The following is a 19,564-nucleotide window of genomic DNA, read 5'->3' on the forward strand; positions in this document are numbered from 1 at the left end:
AAATTCTAGCCAAAGCAACAATCCAAATGAAGGCAGAAAGGCAGAAGGCAGGGAGAAGTACAGACTAGAGGCTTGAACACAGACCGGAGCAGGAGACTTGGAAGCAGAGGGGAGGAAATGGTATCTCAGAAGAGTTCCTAGGCAGTGGCACTCATCCTAGGAGCTTTCCCCAGGCTGCCTGTAACTGCCAGCCTGTATGGGGAGGGAGGTGAATCATTTTGGGCCATTGAAATAATTCTATGATGTACTCTTAGCACAGAATGAGCTCAATAGACTCTGTGGGCCAGCCTGGTCATCTATCTTCTACTACAGGCAATCCTGTGGGGGAGTTAAAGGCACAGGCTTTGGATTCAGGTCAACTATAGATATTCTGGCTTTGCCACTTGTTAGCTATGGTAACTCAGGCCAGTCACTGAAGTTCTCTATACCTTAGCTTATCTATAAAATGGAAATACTATCAATTGGATGCCAAGGACAAGCCCAGGTAGAAAAATGGCAAGTGGGCTATGTCAGGTGCAACTTCCACCTCATTGACTGGGTGAATGTCATAGCCAGCACAGCAAGCAGAAGCCTGACCTAGCCCTCTCTTCCTTGACAATCCCAAAGCTCCTGGGGCCACCTCCCTACCCCCCACCACCAAATCTCTGTTCTCTCCTGTTTAAAGGGCTCAGCTCTCAGTGTCCCCCAAGCCTACCTTGCCATGAACCACCATGAGCTCTTTCCATGAAAAGGTCTCTAGGGTAGCCCATAGGCCATGATCATTACCCACCACCAAACTTTCCCTATCACTGTCTTTACCCTTTGCCCTCTAAATAAGCAAGCCAGCAGCACTGCCAGGCGAAGAACTTTTGCCCGGTTTGGGTTGTGGGTAGCCTCTTGCCTCCCTCTTCCCCTGGGCTCCCAGCCAAATCCTCCCTCCCTCAGAGATGCTCTCTGCTCACTTCATTCCTGCCTCATAGCTGGAATGACAGTGGCTCCCAGAATCCCTGGGGTGTGGGGAGGGTGATGGGGGTCTGGGGAGGCAGCCAGGCCCAGGAGCAGGTTAATGTTACAGCCCTGGATAAATGAGCTGGGCCAGTTGACGTCAGGGTGATGATGGGTGGAGGGGAGGGCCAGGCTGCTGAACTATAAAGATAGGTCAAATCAAATATAATCAACTTGGGACGGAGCGAGCGGGCAAGCTAGAAACCGTCCCCAAGCCATGGTCCCTACCAGCCGCGGCTCAGCCTGGGTCCCTCTGCTCCCGACCCGAGTGCCCAAAGCAGGCTTTGGTTTCATGTCAGCAGCCTTCATCTGCCTTCCAAAAATAAGCCCCTGCCGCCATGCTGAGGGGAGAAAAACAAGAAGGGCGGTATTTTTAGGGCCATTAATTCTGACCACGTGCCTGAGAGGCAAGGTGGATGGCCCTGGGACAGAGGCTGTTCATCACTATGTCCCGGGGAGCAGGACGCCTTCAGGGCACGCTGTGGGCTCTCGTCTTCCTAGGCGTCCTAGTGGGCATGGTGGTGCCCTTGCCTGCAGGTACCCACGCCAACAGCACACTGCTGGACTCCAGGGGCTGGGGCACTCTGCTGTCAAGGTCTCGAGCCGGGCTAGCTGGAGAGATTGCCGGGGTGAATTGGGAGAGTGGCTATTTGGTGGGGATCAAGCGGCAGAGGAGGCTCTACTGCAACGTGGGCATCGGCTTTCACCTCCAGGTGCCCCCCGACGGCCGGATCAGCGGGACCCACGAGGAGAACCCCTACAGTGAGTGCCAGCTGCAGCCAGTTGGGAAGCTGGGGGCTTGGGCTCAAGCAAGACTAAAAGACGATGGGGACTTGCTCTGGTGCATGGGCTCCTATTATAATGGGGAGAGAACCGTGATTCCCTACTTGGATGCTCATAAACATAGTCACCTCTCCCAGACTCACTGGGACCCTGCCTAGTTGCAGGCTTAATATGCTGAGGTCCAAGCATTCTGGTGTCCTTTGCCATCACCCCTTGGAGCCCCAGTGGCACCAATTACTTTAGCATTACAGACACGCACCTGTGGCTGTACAAGGCCACAGGGAACCATCAGCCGGGAAGCCATAAGGCAAGGGTGGTGAGAGTAAATGAGGGCAGCAGGACCAGATTAAACCCAGGTTGATTTTTACTTAGCTTCCCTCTTTGAGAAGAAAAGGCAAGTGATCTGCAAAATTTCCCTGCTGAAGCACATCTTTCTTTTTTATTCCAACCTCCCTAGCTTCCTCGTCCTACAAGTTGATGGGTTGCTGCATAGATAGACTCCCACCCAAGAGAGGATGGGGGCTGCAGGATCCAGGCAAGCCATCAGCTTCCATGCGGCTGCAGTGTTTGCAAGTTCAGAGGAGCTGAGATTTGTTGAAACATGTAGAGTATGTCCTTTATTAAAAAAAACCAATCGGCATTCCTTTTTCTACTCCAGGCAAGGACCTCATGTGATTAAGTCAGTGAAAGCTAATCTTCTGTAGATATGCTGCAAGCCCTTGGCTCTGATGTCAGAACCCTCCTTGCGGAACTGGACCTTTGACAGTATAGTGACAGGACGTGCCGAGTCCAAAGTGAGATCAGGCATAGAGGTGATAAGGGTCTGGCTTTCTAGGAGCAGAGGACAGACTTAGATGCCCTTGTGGCATTGCCTCTAGATCAACATCCCACTGCTCTGCATAAGCCCTGGGTAACGCCCCCTGTTTTCTTTGTCAGGCCTGCTGGAGATTTCCACAGTGGAGCGGGGTGTGGTGAGTCTCTTTGGAGTGAAAAGTGCCCTCTTCGTTGCCATGAACAGTAAAGGCAGATTATACACAACGGTGAGTCCATTGGGCTGGGGGATCTCCAGGTCGTATGAGGGCTGCAGCTTGCACAGTTGGAAAAAATACTACAAAAGCTTGAGTAGAGAAGTGAATATCGGTCTAGAATAAGAAGGAAGGGTCCATCACAGTGACAGCCCTGGCAGCTCATGCTTGGTTTGCTTCACAGTTGATTGGCTTCTGCTCTGCACCATGCTTTTCCTGACCTTTCCGTCCTTTGTCATTAAATGGGAATCAGAGCTCAGGAGGCTACTGGTTCTGGAGGAGACCTGCACCCTGACATGAAGCCGTCATCTGAGCTTATGGTCAGGTTTGATCCCCCGAACTGGAGAGGCCCAGAGGAGCCAGCCTGTCTCTCAGCCTGGGCTGCTCTGTCCCATGACCCACCTCAGGCAGGTACCTTCCCACCTAGAATGCAGGAAGAGGAGAGATGGAGACTCTCTTCCCCACCTTCACTGGTGTATTGAAATTTTACTTTCAGATTTTAAGTCCTCTGACCTCTGCTCCCATAGGCTGGAGAAGCATCCTCCTATTCCGCCCTCTGGGCTGGCACCTCACCTCCAGCTCCCTCCCCCACACAGATCACCCAAGGGAGGGCAAATTCAAGCCCTTTTGTAAACACAGCCAACCGCTAAGCATATTTACCAAAATCTCTGCTCTCGTTGACACCCAGTCCAGTAGTCCTGGGGCTCTCCTCCTATGATTCAGCTTATTCCAAGATAGGGACTGGGAAAACATCCCTATGAAGTTGAAGAAACTGGGAGTTCTTTTGACAGAAATAAGAAGGCTAAAAAGGTAGACCTCTGAACAATTATTAAGGAATACCAGAGTTATTTATGGGAAGGGCGTGGAGTGCTGTTCTACTTCTCCTTGGACACAGACTGAGCATCGGGAAATGAGGAGAGATCCAGGATTGGTGCCAGGTTCCGGGAGGCCGAGGGGTCTGCTACATACCCAAAGGGGGTACTCAGCTTCTTCCCTGTAATCTTTAGTGCTGACACTAAATCTGGGTTGGTTTGCATGGAGACAAGGCATGGGTTAAAAGTGGGCATCTGAAGAGGAAATAGCTGGAGGATAGATGGTGCCAGGAACCAGAACTTGGGTCCCAGTCTGAACACCAGATGCACCGCTGCCATGGGATTTCTGCGCATTACCTGCAGGGCCTTGAGGCAGCTCTGCATACAGCTGTGATAGTACAAACTTAAAGACCCAGTATCCCATCTGTAAAGGGAGGATAAAGATCACACACACCTCCTGAGGGTACTGGGGCATAATGCTCAAGAAGCATTCTGCAGGGTGCCCAACAAACAGTAGGTGCTCAATATAGGTGGCTATTTATATTGTCTAAGCCAGGCAGAGGTACCCTCCATGAGGCTCTGCACTCCTCTTTCCTAAAGGCAAGACATGAAAGAAGAACTTCTGCATCCATATCATCTTGGTAACTTGTTCAAAGTACTGAATTCAGGGACCTCCATTAAAGATGCTTACTCAGCAGGGCTGAGATGGGGGCCTGATAATTGGTTTGTTTATTATTTTTGAAGCTTCTATGGTATTTCTGAGACACGGGCAGGCTTGGGGACCACCAAGCAACATGGACTTTGGAGGGCTGGGCAGTTGAAACCCAGCATGAGGCTTGGAATTCCCAGACACCCTTTTTCTCAGACCACTCTGCACAAAGGTGATGGAGAAGACAGGAGGTTGCCTGGGACCAACCTAGATTTGGGTGCAGCAGGGCCCCTTCCATGGCATGAGTCATCCCCAAAAGCCCCTTCTCGCCAGTCTGTGTGTACCTGGGGTCCCCCTGATTGGAGAGCCAGGAATGGGTGGTGTTGGCTGTGGCACTGTCTGCAAGGGACTATTTAGGAGGTAGATCTCCTGGAAGGAAGCCCAGACAACAGAAAACCTATTTCTTTCTCCTTACCCAGAAGGATGCTCAACTCTGAGGCAGAGAGAGGGCATATATGTAGGAACAATTATCCACTTCCCACTTGAAATGTGTGTCCCTGGTAAGAAAACCTATATGAGATTCCAAAATCAGAGCTTTCATCAAGCAGAGAAAGCACTGCAGGGATTCCCCGAGAGGCTTAGTTAGTTTACCATCTGACTCTTGATCTCAGCTCAGGTCTTGATCTTAGGGTCATGAGTTCAAGCTCCATGTTGAAAAAGAAAGAAAGAAGAAAAGAAAGAAGAAAGAAGAAAAGAAAGAAAGAAAGAAAGAAAGAAAGAAAGAAAGAAAGAAAGAAAGAAAAGAATGACAAGAAAGCAGGCAAAGTGGTAAAGCATTGAGTAGTTAAAGGGAAGGAGCCACTCTGAATTGTGGGCTGACTCCTGAAGTCACAGACACCTCCGCCCTGCCCCCAGGGCACATGACTTGGGGGGGGGGGTCGTTCAAGTGGGCCCATGAGCTGGAGGGTTCACTAAGTGAGCAAGTCCAGAGAAAAGTGGGGCTGTCCTGAGGAAAGATCTGTACACTCTGCACTCTCTGCCCACCTGGTCCCATACCCCAGCAGCATCAGGCCCAGGAGCACCTTCTCTGAGGTGGGAGATTGTCCTCTCTGGAGCCCAGGGCCAGGGTACAGAGAGTAGGGCTGGATGAGGGAGTCTGGCCAAACTGTGCCCCAAGCTTGGGCAACTGATGCTTTGTGTGGCTGTGCATCAGATGCTGCTGAACCACCTCTGCCCCCTCCTGCTACCCCTCTGGGGCCTGTTATCACAGTCTAAAAAAACAATTGCCAGCTGATCCCTGGAGCCAGGAAGACTCCTGCTGGGTGATGATTTCATTCACACTATTTCCCTTAAGCCCCTAGAGCTGCCTCATCTCCCAGGGCTCAGCTGCTACTGCCTGCAACTAAATGTGATTTCTCATGGAGGGAGGGGACCCATGCTGGGGCTAGGGACAGGGGACAGTTCGGGGTCAGGGAATAAGATCCCAGAAAACCCACCTAGGAAGAGTGGCCTCCTACATGTGTCACCTCTAGGAAAGAGGGGTGCAGAGCCTCATGACAGGGTACCTCTGCCCGGCTTAGACAATATAAATAGCCACCCATATTGAGCACCTACTATTTGGCGGGCACCCTGCAGAGTGTTTTCCAAACATTATGCCCCAGCATCCCAAGGAGGTGCGTGTGATCTTTATCCTCCCTTTACAGATGGGACACTAGGTCTCTAAGTTTGCATTATCATAGCTGTATGCAGAGCTGCCTCAGGGCTCTGCAGGTAAGGCGCAGAAATCCCATGGCAGCGGTGCATCTGGTGTACAGACTGGGACCCGAGTTCTAGCTCCTGCCCCATCTACCCTCCACCACTCTCCCATTTGTGGCAAAATCATTGACCTTCTCTCAGGCTGGATCTCTGTTCTCTCAATATCAACAGAGGCAGAAATCAGTGAATTCCACTCTCCTTCATCCTTTTAAAAATAAAATTGAAAATTATCAAAGATCTCCACCTGCCAATGTTCCATGAGAATCCTTTGGCCCAGAAAAAAATGTATACTGACAAGAAGCTAGTAGGAATTCACTTATGCTTTTAAGCAATTTTAGTTTTACTAATTATAACTGTGTCTATATCCTTTTAATCAATAGTAGCATGACAACGTGCAAAACACAGTATTTGTTTCATTCATCAAGACCTTTGATTATTCTCTCGGGCATTACTTTGGGAGGGTGAGGACTAATCCCTGCCCACACTCAGCAGCAAAGCTCAAAGAACAGATTTCTGATAGGATGTGTTAGCACAGAGGGGAAATACTGGGGGGTGGGACCTGAGAGCCCTGCAGACAGCCCTCCCCGACACACGGCCTGCCTGCTCACAGAGCTACACAGGAATGAGAAGAATGATATGCCTGCTGAAAACCTTTTCAGCACTTGAAGGGATGAGCACTGGGTGTTATACTATATGTTGGCAAATCGAACTTCAATAACAAAAAAGAAAAGAAGAAGAAGAAGAAAAGAAAGAAAGAAAGACAGGAAGACAGAAAGAAAGAAAGAAAGAAAGAAAGAAAGAAAGAAAGAAAGAAGAAAGAAAACCTTTCAAACTTCTAATTTGACAATGCAATTGTGTGTTATGAAAGGGAGTTGCAATATATAGACCTCTCCAGAGCTGGGAGATCTTATTTCTCCATTTCAGCTAAGGACAGAAAAAAGAAGTTGTCAGGGGCTGCAGAAGGAAGGGTCTTAGGATAAAATTCTTCCCCCCCCCCCTTACCCGACTCCTCAAATACCTCCTATCCCTGCTCTTCCCATGCACACTCATAAACCAGGAATAATAGGGGCAAGTGGCCAAGGGCAGCCCTGGGAGGAAGAACTTTAACAACAAGCATCCACCTCCACCAGCCCAGGTGACTTACCTCTGCCTGGAGACAAGAGGATGGATGTCTCATCTACCCTAGACTATCATAAGGGGCTTTTCTTGGCAGAGGTCACATGCTGAAACAGCCCTCTGCAAAACAAACCCCTCTCCAAAATGCTCTTCTCCACGTAAGAGCTGATGGCTTTGGAGTTTGGTTCCACGTAAGTCTGATTAGACCAACATGGAATTTAAGACGTTGTCACGCTGGGGCCTGAGGCCCGGCAGGCCCAGGAAATATGATCCAGTGGAATTATTTTCATTTGTTCAAGTAATAATATATGGTAGCTGCTTTTATTAACACGGCATTCACTTGGCACGAGTGCTTTTCTCACCAGAGCCAAGCAGCCAGCACTCCCGGGCCATGAGAACCGGGCTCAGGATGCGGTGGACATGGATTAAGGGACTGGGGCTGGATACCACTTTGGGCATCAGTCTGGGCAGCAGGAAAATCCCACTGGCCTGAAGCTTCGGCTACTTCAAAGAGTTCAGAGAAAGGGTCTTGACCTCCTGCCACCTGCACCCCAAGAACAGGGCGGAGGGGTGCAAGAAAGGGATCCTCAGGAGAAAGAGGTGGCTCTGAAAGCAAACTTCCTCTGAAAGCAAAGTTCTCTTGTTTCACTCTTGTACACCGTTCTGAGGAAGCCAGGAATGTGAGCGAGGCTAGAAAAAAAAGAATCAAATGGAAAGAAACAAAAGTAGGAAAACATTTCTTAATGGAGAGGGAATTTGAGTAATCGAAATGGGATGAGCAGAGATGGGATGAGCACAGTGCACACAACCACTGTCATGCACAGTTCAACAATGTTTCAGGAGCCCCAGATGCTGGGAAAGCCTGGGTTCTTAAACTGGACACATCCTAAAATGGTGGATATGGGCAGATGCCCTCAAGAGTCTCCCTTCCCCCGCCCTCCACCGGCTCCCCCGTCCCCCGCCCCCTAGCACCAGGGTTTCATTTCCACTCGACAGTTTGCAAACCACATCGAAACCTCTCTGTAAGCATCATCCAGCTCAGAAGTGCATTCTCCTGGATGCTGACGCTGGGTTACTCTCCAGGGATGTGTAAGTTAGAACAGAGGGGCAAGTGGAGGGTGGCAGGGCCTGGACAGGAGAAGGGGGGACCACTGGTTTTGGATACAAATGTTTTCTCACTTCCTTTCCCGGCCTGTCTCGTATCCTGAATTCCTTTCCTGCTTTAAATAATCTACTTACATGACTAGATAATACATGAACACGGGGGGGGGGGGGGGGGGGGCAGTGCAAAAGAATATGCCATGGAAATCTGGTTCCCTTCACACTGCCATCTTGAAGCCTTTAGTACCTACCTCCCCAGAGAAAGACACTGGACCAGCTCCTTATGTGCTGCTCCAAGAAGAACCTGTGTCCTGAGGGTGTTCCCTCACTGTTATTTTATAAAGTCACACATATAAGAGCATACTACACACTGTTTTGAACCTTGCCTCTTCACTTAATGGTATGTCTTTGAGATCACTTCAAGTCAGTGCGCAGAGCGGTTCCGTATTTTTTCATGAGTATTCAATTGTGTGGATTTGTCAGAATGGAATGAACTACTTCCCTCCTAATAGACGCTTTGTTGTTTTTGGTCTTTTACTATTATAAATAATGTTGCAGGGAGTAACTCTTGTACATGTGTAGGAGCTGGATGGTAAGATAACTTCCTGGAAGCAGAATTATTAGTCAAAGTTATATTCCTTTTTTATTCTAGTAGATACTGGCAAATTGCTCTTTATAGAGGTTCTAACAATATTTGCACCCACAGATGTTACATGAGAATTCCTAATCTTCATGCCCTCATCAATGAAAGAATATTATCAAGGGGCACCTGGGTAGTTCAGTGGTTTAAGTGTCAAGACTACTGAGTTCGGCTTGGGTCATGATCTCAGGGTCGTGAGATGGAGCCCTGAGTGAGGCTCCGTGCTCAGTGCAGAGACTGCTTGGCATTCTCTCTCTCTCTCTCTCTCTCTCTCTCTCTCTCTCTGCCCCCCCTCACCCTGCTCACACCTTCTTTCTCTCTCTCTAAAAAAGAAAAAAAGAGAGAGAAAGGAAGGAAGAAAGAAAAAAAGAATATTTTCAAAACATCTGATTTCTCTTAAACAATTAAAAATGTTACCTCATCATTATGACTTAGATTTCTCTTATTAGGTATATTTTCTTATGTTCAAATGTTAATTGTATTTCCTTTTCTGTGAATGTTCTATTCATAAACAGTCCATTTCTCAGTTAAGGTACGGTAACAAAATATACTCTCCAACACATATACATTGCAACTATTTTTCATTTTATTTATTTATTTATTTGTTTGTTTGTTTGTTTGTTTTTTAAGTAGGCTCCACACCCAGCATGGAGCCCAACATGGGGCTTGCACTCATGACCCTGAGATCAAGAGCTGGACACTCAACCAACTGAGCCACCCAGGTGCCCCAGTACTGCTACGATTTTTTAACTGAATTTGCTATTTATATTTTTGTTTTGCTTAAGGCAACTTTTACCAGACTCAAATTTATTTGGTTTCACTTTTTTATGGTACATAATTTTTTGTGTCCTCATCAAAAAGGTCTTCCTGACTCAAGATTACTTAAATCAAATTTCTTTCTGGACTCTTAAGGTTCTCTTTTTTTACATTTAGATCTTTGCAAGTTATAAGGGCACCTGGGTGGCTCAGTCAGTTAAGCTTCTGCCTTTGGCTCAGGTCATGATCCCAGAGTCCTGGGAACAAGCCCCACATCAGGCTCCCCGCTGGGTGGGGCACCTGCTTCTTCCTCTCCCTCTGCTGTTCCCCCTACATATGTTCTATCTGTCAAATAAATAAACAAAATCTTATAAATAAATAAATAAATAAAACCTTTGCTACTTATAGAATTTTCTTTAATATAAGGAGTGAAATAAGAAATCAAACTTTATTACTATTATTATTTTTATTATTATTATTATTATTAGATATTATCCAGTTGTTCTAACACCATGTTCTCTCCAGTGATTTGAAATGCTACTTTTATTTTATATGAATTTCAGGTCCATTTTTATTTTATATTGACATATTTGGATCAACTTCTGGAGTCTATATTTTGTTCATCAATCTGCACCAGATTCTTTTTTTTTTTTTTTGAGAGAGAGAGTGAGTGAGCACGCACATGCACATGCAAGTGTGCACAGAGGGGCTGGGGTAAGAGTGGGGTAGTGGTAGCAGAGGGAGGAAAGAGAATATCCCAAGCAGGCTCCACGGTCAGCACAGAGCCCCATGTGGAGCTCAATCCCAGGACCCTGACATCATGACCTGAACTAAAATCAAGAGTGCAAAGCTTAACCAACTGAGCCACCCAGTCACCCCTGCACCAGACTTTTAATCAGTGTAGTTTTATTCCTTAGTAATTTGCAATCAATCCTGAGTGCCTTGCTCCTAGTGATGTTGCTCCAGAGCTTTGATCATCAACAATCTTAGCTTCTGTGGCTTACTCTACACCCCATGCACAGGTAAAGAAACCACGGTCCAGAGAGGCTCCGAAGAGCAGTGCAGCTTCTGTATGTCCTAATTCTGTGGTCTTCTCATACAAGTTCATGGTCTCCGAGTCATTCAGTCAATAACTGCAGAGCTTAAAAGCAAAAATGTCCAATAACCCACAGCAGGTTTTGCAGGAATGGTGATTCAGAAAAAAAGACAAAGTAAGACAAAGTTTTTTAGGGCTTTTAATGCAAAGTGGTTCATGATAGAGAAGAATTATAGTAATAACAATATTTTTTATTTTACTATGTGCCAAGTGTTATACCAATGACTTTCTTTTTTTTAATGTTTTATTTATCTATTCATGAGAGACACACAGAGAGAGGTAGAGACATAGGCAGAAGGAGAATCAGGCTCCCCGCAGGGATACTGATGTAGGACTCCATCCCAGGACCCCAGGATCATGACCTAAGCTGAAGGCAGATGATCAACCACGGAGCTACCCAGGCGTCCCTATACCAATAATTTTCTGTACATTATTTCAATTAATGCTAACTCCAATTCTATGACATAATAATTCTTACTGCCCCATTTTACAGATAAGGGAACGGAGGTTAACTCGAGATGAGGGAAGGTTAAATCACTTGCCCAGGTTCATATAGCTAAGTAAGAGGTGAATAATCATCAGTGTAACCTCAAAGCTAGTGCAGAAATATGCTCCATACCTACTTTGATTAGTTTATTCCCTCTACCTTTGGCATATTCCTTCCACAAATGCTTACTGAGTATTCATAACAAAGGTAGCTTTGAAAACCCAAGCTCCCTAGTGTGGTACTGGGAAGCCAGCTGGCATACCAGTCTAAAGCTTTCACATTCATCTCAGCTAAATTAACACATGCGGAAGTGCCTTGTAAACAATAAACATTGGGGGGCTTGAGTGGGGAAAGGAGGAAGGGGCAAAAGGAAGGGAGTATGCTGTTTCCCCCTCACACTGCACTGCCCCCTTTCTCACTCTCATGCTGCCCTGAAGAGCCAAATATGTGGGGAGTATCCACCTGTCCTGCTGCTGCCTCTGTGAAATAATCATCCATTCAGCATCACGTACCTGACAAGACACAATCCTTGTCTTGGGCAACTTGGAATCTATTGGGAAAGAAGAAGCTGGCCCTGGGGAATCACATACTCTTGTCCATGCTGTCTGAGCAGTACACCCAAAGAGCTGTAAGAATCTGGGAGCCCAGTGAGCTAGCTCATCACCCTCTGCTCATAACAGGAAGAGGCTCTGGTCCATCCCCCACCTTCAACGAGCCCAGGGTGCTCAGAGATCGATTCCTTCAGAGATGGTCAGACGACCCCTCTGGCACAGCCATCTAGCCATTGAGTGGGCTTTTTATAGCTGATGGCCTCAGTCAGCAGGAAGGAGTCAGAAAGCACATCCCACCTCTCTCTTTTTGTTTCATTCTGTATTTCTTTGGAGGCTGGATCCCCTATCTCCTGGCTTTCACCTTGCTCCCTCTTCCTCTAGACCCCATAGAACCACTCCCTGTCCTAAGCACAGAAACCTCCCCAGCTTCCCTCAGCAGTGGCCCTGCAGGCTGAGGGAGGAAGGGCCCTCTTTTCTAGGAATAAAGGAGGACGTGGGTGATATAGCAGGAATGAAGTTGTTGATGTGTGACAGGAAGTTCGGCATTCATTTTCTGAACAGATGGTCCACACGCGCTTCTCTACCAAATTAGCACTGCAGAGGCTGATTTATCACTAGCCCCAGACTCCACGGCACCACCTGCCACAGAGGGAACCAGGTTCTCTTCCCCATAAAAATGGCTGCTCCTTATCATTTCTGTTCCCAAACTTCCCTGGAGAGCTCTGAATGTCTAGAAGGCATCAGGCGTCTTTTGGGCTCAAAGTCAAAACCAGGAATGAACCTCTTTAAGGGGTTGCAAACCTGGGGCATCAACTGGGAAAGACAGAGTGAGGGGAAATCAGTGGAAAGAAGAAAGGGTTAACATAGTCAACAGATAGCGTTGGAAAGGACGTGGGGAGTCATCTGTCTCCCAACCTCTGCTAACCACACTTCACCAACAACCCAGCCCACAGCTTGCAGAAAAGGGAACAAAGGCTGAGAGGGAAGAGCCTGCCCAACGTCATACAACCAGGAAGCAGAGAAGCCACAAAAGTGGAACCCAGGCCCCCAACCTACTCCATTTGACAACCTCTCACAGTGGACTTGAGAAAACAGCCTTTTACATCCTTCTCTGGTCCTTTCTCTGAATGGAATAAATTATCAGCTAGGTGCTTAGAGGAGAGAGCCCTGAACTAAAAGTCAAGAAACCCACTCCATATTACACAGACAATTTATCTGTCCCTGGACCTTGATTTTCTCATCCTAATGGAGGGAACGTGAGAGAGGTCCAACAGAGTTCAGAAGTCTCTTCCTTTCTGATCTTCCATGATTCCATTCACCTAGAATGGTTCAGATTCCCTGTTGGTTGTCTTACAAAGGGGAGGGGAGGCGCATCCAGGAGGGGGCCTGCTACACCTCATTTATAATTGAGCCTCTGTTTGCCCATTTCTTTGGCAGCCCAGCTTCCAAGAGGAATGCAAGTTCAGAGAAACCCTCCTGCCCAACAATTACAATGCCTATGAGTCAGACCTGTACAGAGGGACCTACATCGCACTGAGCAAATATGGACGGGTAAAGCGGGGCAGCAAGGTGTCCCCAATCATGACTGTCACTCACTTCCTTCCCAGGATATAAGGACCCTGAAAGGAGGCTTGCAGATTGAAAACAACATCTTTTGTATTGGAATTTTGCACAAATGAACAATTCCCCTTACCGCCACCCCCTCCCCGCCATGACTCCTGAGTTGGGCTTCTCCTGTGCTTGGGGAGAAGGCACACCGGACCCTATGGTATGTAACCAATCCAAGTGAACGGTTGCAACCACTATCCTAGAATGGCAATGGATACTTGCTCTGACCTCAACTGAGGAAAGAAGGTACATGTGGCATATGACCATGTGCACAGGGAAATGCCAGGTGGCAGTGTGTGTGTGTGTGTTCAGGTATGTCCATACATCTTTGTGTAGGTGGTCTGAGCAAAGGCATTGCAGAGCATCGGGTTTCTCTCTCCCAGTATCATGGCAGCAGGAATCTGCCTGCAAGAATGTCACTTGTCAATCCAGCTGGATTGATATGTACTCCTGTTCTGCCTCTTTCCAATCATCTTTCCATCCAGAGGCCACTTGAGTGCATGCATGGGATGCACAGGCAGTGGGGAGCAGCTGTCCTCTAAGCATAGAGGGCAGAGTGGAAGGGAGTACGGTTTATCTGCAAACCAGAAAGAAAGTGGGCAGGCTCCAAACTTCCTGCCTGTGAGAGCTCTGGGGACACTGGGCTGCCCTGACAGGGGAGCTGGGAAAGAAGGGATCCTCTTCTTGAAGAAATGGGGTAGAGCAGTGCCTCAGGCAGTTGGGGAAGGCCTGCTGGAAGCAGCGGAAGGGACTGGATGTTCTATGAAGTGCCTTTCTGCCTGGAGGATTCAGTGCCGCCTGTGGCTCCAAGAACAAGCTGGGGCCTGGCTCCCCGCCCATAACTTTTCCTCCTTTTGAACTAGGTCTTATTTTAACTTCAGATGACAAGGATCCTAATAATGGCAACTTCTCTGGCGAGAGGTGAGGGGGTGCAAAGTAGGGCATGAAGGAAGTAGAGAGGCTTTGGACTGCAGATGATAATTCCTCTCCAGCTACGTCCGGGAAACTCACCCAAGTCCTCATCTGATACTCTCACTTCCTTCTTGGTCGTCCTCATCTTGCATACACACTGGTGCCTGGATGCAGTAGAATGGGCACCATGACCTCCAGAGTTTGCCCCCTCTGGCCCCCCTACAGTAAGAGAAGAGTGATAATCCCGTGAAATCAAGCAGCCAAGCTATAACAGCTCCTTGCTCTACAATGCCGTCTTGCCTCCTGTCCTTTGAGAGTATTTAAAGCAGAGGTTCCCCCAAGTGACTATAAATGTTGTCTGCCTGGAGCCTTCAGATTCCTGAACCATTGGAATGTTCCTAAATCTGAAACCAGAGAGAGCCATATCAGAGTGCAAATATTTTCGGCATTATACGTGAACCATCGTGTTACAAAATGACCTGACACCCTCTGCTACTCTCAGGGGCCCCTGCCTGCAAGACAGCCCCTCATCTGCTGCAAATACCTTCATCTTCGACATACCTCTCTATTTGCAGATGAGGCCATCTATAGATAGACCTGAGCTGAGCGACTGTGAACTGGACATGGAAGTTGGCCACCCAACGGAGACATCATACTGGCTATCTCTCTGTCTAGCACACATCAGGAAGGACATATGCTGGATGAGGAGGAAAAGGCCACACCAAGGTGAGAAAAGATTCAACAGGCAATAAGAACTCAGGAGCATGACTGGACATGACCAAGCCTTGGAAGAAACTGGAAGGAGCTGGGGTCTTTGTTCAAGTGGAAGGGGGAAAAAGTTGGTCCATCTTGACCATTTGGAATATTTGAAGTGCAGCTCTGCTTGGAGGCAGAGGACAAAGCTGATTATCTTGTCTAGAGCAATTTACTGATCTCTTTGACAGGGTGTATGAGAAACTGACTCACTCAGAACCTGAGGCATGCATCAGTATCCGATAGAAGGTGCCAGGAGTGCAGGCAGGCTGGGAGGATGGACAGACAGTGATCTGGTGGAGAGAAAAGTTTTAGGTCCCAAAGCTCTAGTTCCTTTCTTCTTAAATCTCTAAGCCAACTTGGCATGGGAGGGGATACATTTCTAAAGAGAGTCTCAAGGCCTTAGATTCCTGCATCTCTCTAGAGGCTCATAAAAGTGCTCAAACACTGACAAGGAGCTCCCCCAAATGTTCACTCCTAGCTTTCATGCTAAGAGTGAGAAGGAGAAGCAATGACATGCCTAGGACCAGGAAGGCTTGCTATGCAGTCACTATGCAGCAGCAGCAGCACACCCATTGCCTATGCCTGGAATTGGTTCCTAGCCTCAGGGCATCTATTCTAACTGGTACCAGGGCCTATGCTGTATCATTTGTTGAAACTTCTGAACATATTCCTGGATGTGGTGATGCATTGTTGACTCTTTAAATGCCTCCTGTCCAGAGGAGTGCTCTCCCAAGAGCTTTCTCTTTACCTGTAAGTGGCTTAGGCTTCCGACGAGTCTCTCTCCATCCACAGAAGTGGGTTAAGGGGCAGGAACGGAGGAGGATCAGCAAAGGGCTGTTCAGTCCCTTCTCTCCTGCTCCTGTGTTTGTGCACTGGTGTGCAGAATTGTCTCCTGTCTGATCACCATGTCTACTGAGTCCAGGACTGAGCTCTCAGCCCTGTTGGATCCAAAAGGCTGCAGCAGACTTTGCATGGGCAGCGGAACACAAGGATCCTCACGTTCCTGCTGCCATGTACTACGAATGACTTGGGTCCTCTCTCCCCCACATCCTGAGCTATGATCCTGGTTTATAGAGTTTTGTAGTCTAGTCATTGGCTTCCCTCCTATCCTATACCTTCTCTGGCAGCTCCATGCAAACTTGGGGTGCCAAATGCTGCCTTGTTCCTTCAAGAGCAAACGATAACAATGAGAGCAAGATATAATCACATACTTGGAGGTGAACTCCTCAGCTGGGGAGAGGTGAGCTCAGAAACCAGAGGGGAGCTCCAGACCTCCTGTAGAATCTGCACTCTCCTCAAGACAATGCGTGGACCTCAGAGGAAACCAGAAAACCTCAACTATCTCATTGAAGCTATTGATTATGTTCCCTCCCTCATTTGCTGCCTTCTAACATCCCTTCCCTTCATACTTGCCATGCATTTTCGAACCTCCTTTGGAAGGTATATAATATTGTAATTAATACCCCACCACTATCCTTCACAGCCTTCCCCCTCTGCCGCCAGGTCCCAACACGTCTAGCACACGTGCTCCAAGCCCCTGGCCAGGGCCACTCTATGGCCTAGGAAAGAGAATATTTCTCCTGTTCTCTGATCCAGGCTACAAACCTCTCTCCTTTTTAGACATACTAGGATTTTCCCAGTCCAGAAACCCAGGCCTGAAATTCTCTCCTGACCTAGTCCTATACTGAGAAGCTTGGAATTCTTCTCATAATGGTGCTGGGCCCCTTTCTCGTCCTAGATGTCAGAGCCTCCAAGTTATCATTCTGTAGAATCCTAAGAGAGAATAATGTATAAAAGTCCACATGCTGTAGTTCTCCTTCCTCCCATCATTGTAGGTCCACTGCCCTTGCCCATTTTGTGCCATGGTCACTGGTGCAAACATATCTATGAAAAGCGGTCACTGGCCCCTAAGACACAGGGATATTCTCTCTCCTGTCTATCCCCTTCTTCTGCTTTTCACATGTACAGAAGCTAGAAAGCTCCTATAACTTTCTGTCCCCAAAGGCTCTGGCTCAAATGTCACTGAGGAGATATTCTCTGTGGCTTGCCACTTTCCTGTCTAGGAAGTGGGTCTCTCAAATCTGCACCCCCTCTCCACTTGGCCAGGAATGTCCACTCGTTCTGCTACCTCCCAGAATGCTTGGGACAGACCAGAAGAGTAGGTATAGTTCTGTGCTTCCATCTGAGTTGATACTTCCTCTTCCAAGAATGGGAGGAGGGAGTGATTATATCCAAAACAGATCCTGAATCTAGTCCATCATGCCAAGAGCCAACACAGAACCATGTTTGTATACCTCATTGAACTACTGAAATTCCAGCATTCAGACAGCTGTGTCCTCATGTGGTTTCCACTTTCTATAAATCAGTAAGTACCTCAGGCTGGGTCCCAGTACAGAGCTGTCCCCAAGTTTGGGTCAAGTAAGTAGAAAAACTCAGAATTTGTTCAGTCATGTGCTTGTAAAATGTGATGCTTTTATTTTTTAATATGTATGTGCTATGCACAAACCATATCTTGTTCCAGCAAAAAGTAAAAGGTCTTTTTATACGTTCCTCTAAACTGTTTGACTCCACCCCTCCTATTAAAACTCACAATCAATCTTTGAGTTGTGGTTGATTTTCACCTTGATTCTTTCTCACCTGTCAAGGAGGAAAGCAAAGGGAAACAAAGCATCGATCCATGGTGCTGTCAATATTATAGACAAATGGTCCTGTGGATTACTAAGGTAGGGAGAAGTCATGCGAGTCACTTAGTCCAACTGCCATATTTTATAAATGGAGAATTCATTCCCAGAGTGGAAGCCCTTTTCCCTTTCTGCCTCGATCAAAGCAAGATATCCACATTTCTGTGACTATACCATTTACTTATTCACCCATCCCATCAAGAAGTACTTATTGAGCACCCTATCTCTGTGCTGCATTGGGTGGAGTTTTGGGATACATGAGTGAATGGGGTAGATGCAGTTCCCATCCTCTCACAAACTTGCATTTTTAAAAAAAATCACCCAAGAGTATGTTAAAATGTAGATTCCCTAGCCACATTCAGAGATACTGACCCAGAGGCCTGGGTGGGGCTTAGGAGTCTATGCTTGTAACACACACCCCAGGTGATTCTGATATTGAAAAGCCCTAGTTAGTAGAATGACTGAAATTATAAAATATTTGAGATAACAGAGACTGTATAAATTATAAAAGTCTTTTCATAGGTTAAAAGAAGAAAAACAGGGAGCTTAAGTTTCTCATCCAGGATCACACAGCCAGATGAGAACTCACGAATCCCAAGCTTTTCTCTCATGTTCCCGCATCCCACCCCCATCATCACACCTGTAATCTCCCAACCATGCTCCCCACCATGCCATCCCCTCCCATATCCCTCTTCTATTCTTCACATCACCCCTGGCAGAGACTAAAATGTGCCTTCAGTTTGAGCGATGCTGGGTTCTGAATCAATCTATGTACTCTTGGAAGAACTGCCTGATCCTGTGGCCTCTTCATTCTTATATTTATCCACACAATTAATATTTCTAAAATCCTCCTGTGAGCCTTGGAATATCATTGTGACAAATTATATGTGGGCTTGTATACTTGCAAAGAAGATACTCATTAAACAAATAATCACAGAAAAATGCAATGAGTGGCATGAGAGACAAGTCCAGGTGCACTATGGGGGCACAGGACAGGGTCCTGAGCTCATCTGGGTGGACAAAGGAATCCATCCCAGAGAAAAGTGAGCTCTTATGGATATCAGCCAGATTGGGGGCAGGCAGCAGGGAGGAAGAGCACAGCAGGTGTTTGAAAGTACAAGTGGGAGCCTAGAGGAAGAATGAGACTCTTCAGAGGACCTGAACCAGGGCCAGTGTGTCATGTATACAGAGTGAGGGAGGGGGTGAGGTGGGGCTCAAGCCAGGCCATTAGGAACTATATCATGGAGTACCTGGTTAGTATAATAGTGTGCTCAAATATTCTTTAATTTTTCATATATATTTCACTCTCTCCAAATGTATAATTCAATTTTTAAATTACCAAGTTGTGCACGCATCACCACACGTCAGTTTTAGGACATTTTCATTACTCCTATTAGATTCTTTAAGCACACTTACTCTTGGTCTCCACTTCACCATGTCCACCAGAGGCAACCATTACTTTCTGTCTCCATCGTTTTGCCTTTTCTGGGTATTTCATGTAAAAAAATTTTTCACACATTATGTGGCTTCTTGTATTTGACTTTTTTCACTGAAAGAGCTTGACTTGTCATCTAAAACAATGTGAGGTCCATCCTTGCTGAGTTTAAGAATAGGACCAGATAGTGGTTTTAGAAAGATGACTGGAACTGTCATGTGTGGAGTGGCTTGGAGGAGGCAAGCCCTCTGCAGGGAGGACAGCTGGAGACTGTTGGAGTGCTCCAGGCTGAGGAGTTGGCAGCAGAATAGAGTGGTGACAGTGGATTAAAAAAGGGCTGGTCATTTCACACAGCATTCCTGACCCCAGGGAGCTCTTCATAGGCTGAACCTTATTCTTCTAAAAAATGGGAATCAG

The 19,564-nt window shown here is 47.2% G+C and overlaps 1 protein-coding gene across 2 annotated transcripts; it reads left to right on the top strand.

Moving 5' to 3' along the window:
* Positions 1–1,155: 1,155 nt before the first annotated feature.
* FGF6 (fibroblast growth factor 6) lies at positions 1,156–17,632 on the top strand. Of its 2 annotated transcripts, none has more exons than XM_025995386.2 (3): positions 1,156–1,746; positions 2,704–2,807; positions 13,193–17,632. In XM_025995386.2, the coding sequence occupies exons 1-3, from the start codon at positions 1,401–1,403 to the stop codon at positions 13,367–13,369; spliced, it is 627 nt and encodes a 208-aa protein (XP_025851171.1). In that variant the 5' UTR covers positions 1,156–1,400; the 3' UTR covers positions 13,370–17,632. The 2 variants fall into 2 exon arrangements, with proteins under 2 accessions (XP_025851171.1, XP_072622287.1); XM_072766186.1 differs by lacking the exon at positions 13,193–17,632 and adding an exon at positions 4,943–5,588 and having other exon boundaries at positions 1,166–1,746.
* Positions 17,633–19,564: the final 1,932 nt, after the last annotated feature.

Source organism: Vulpes vulpes, chromosome 8 (genome assembly GCF_048418805.1).
Source record: "Vulpes vulpes isolate BD-2025 chromosome 8, VulVul3, whole genome shotgun sequence".
Taxonomy (NCBI): domain Eukaryota; kingdom Metazoa; phylum Chordata; class Mammalia; order Carnivora; family Canidae; genus Vulpes; species Vulpes vulpes.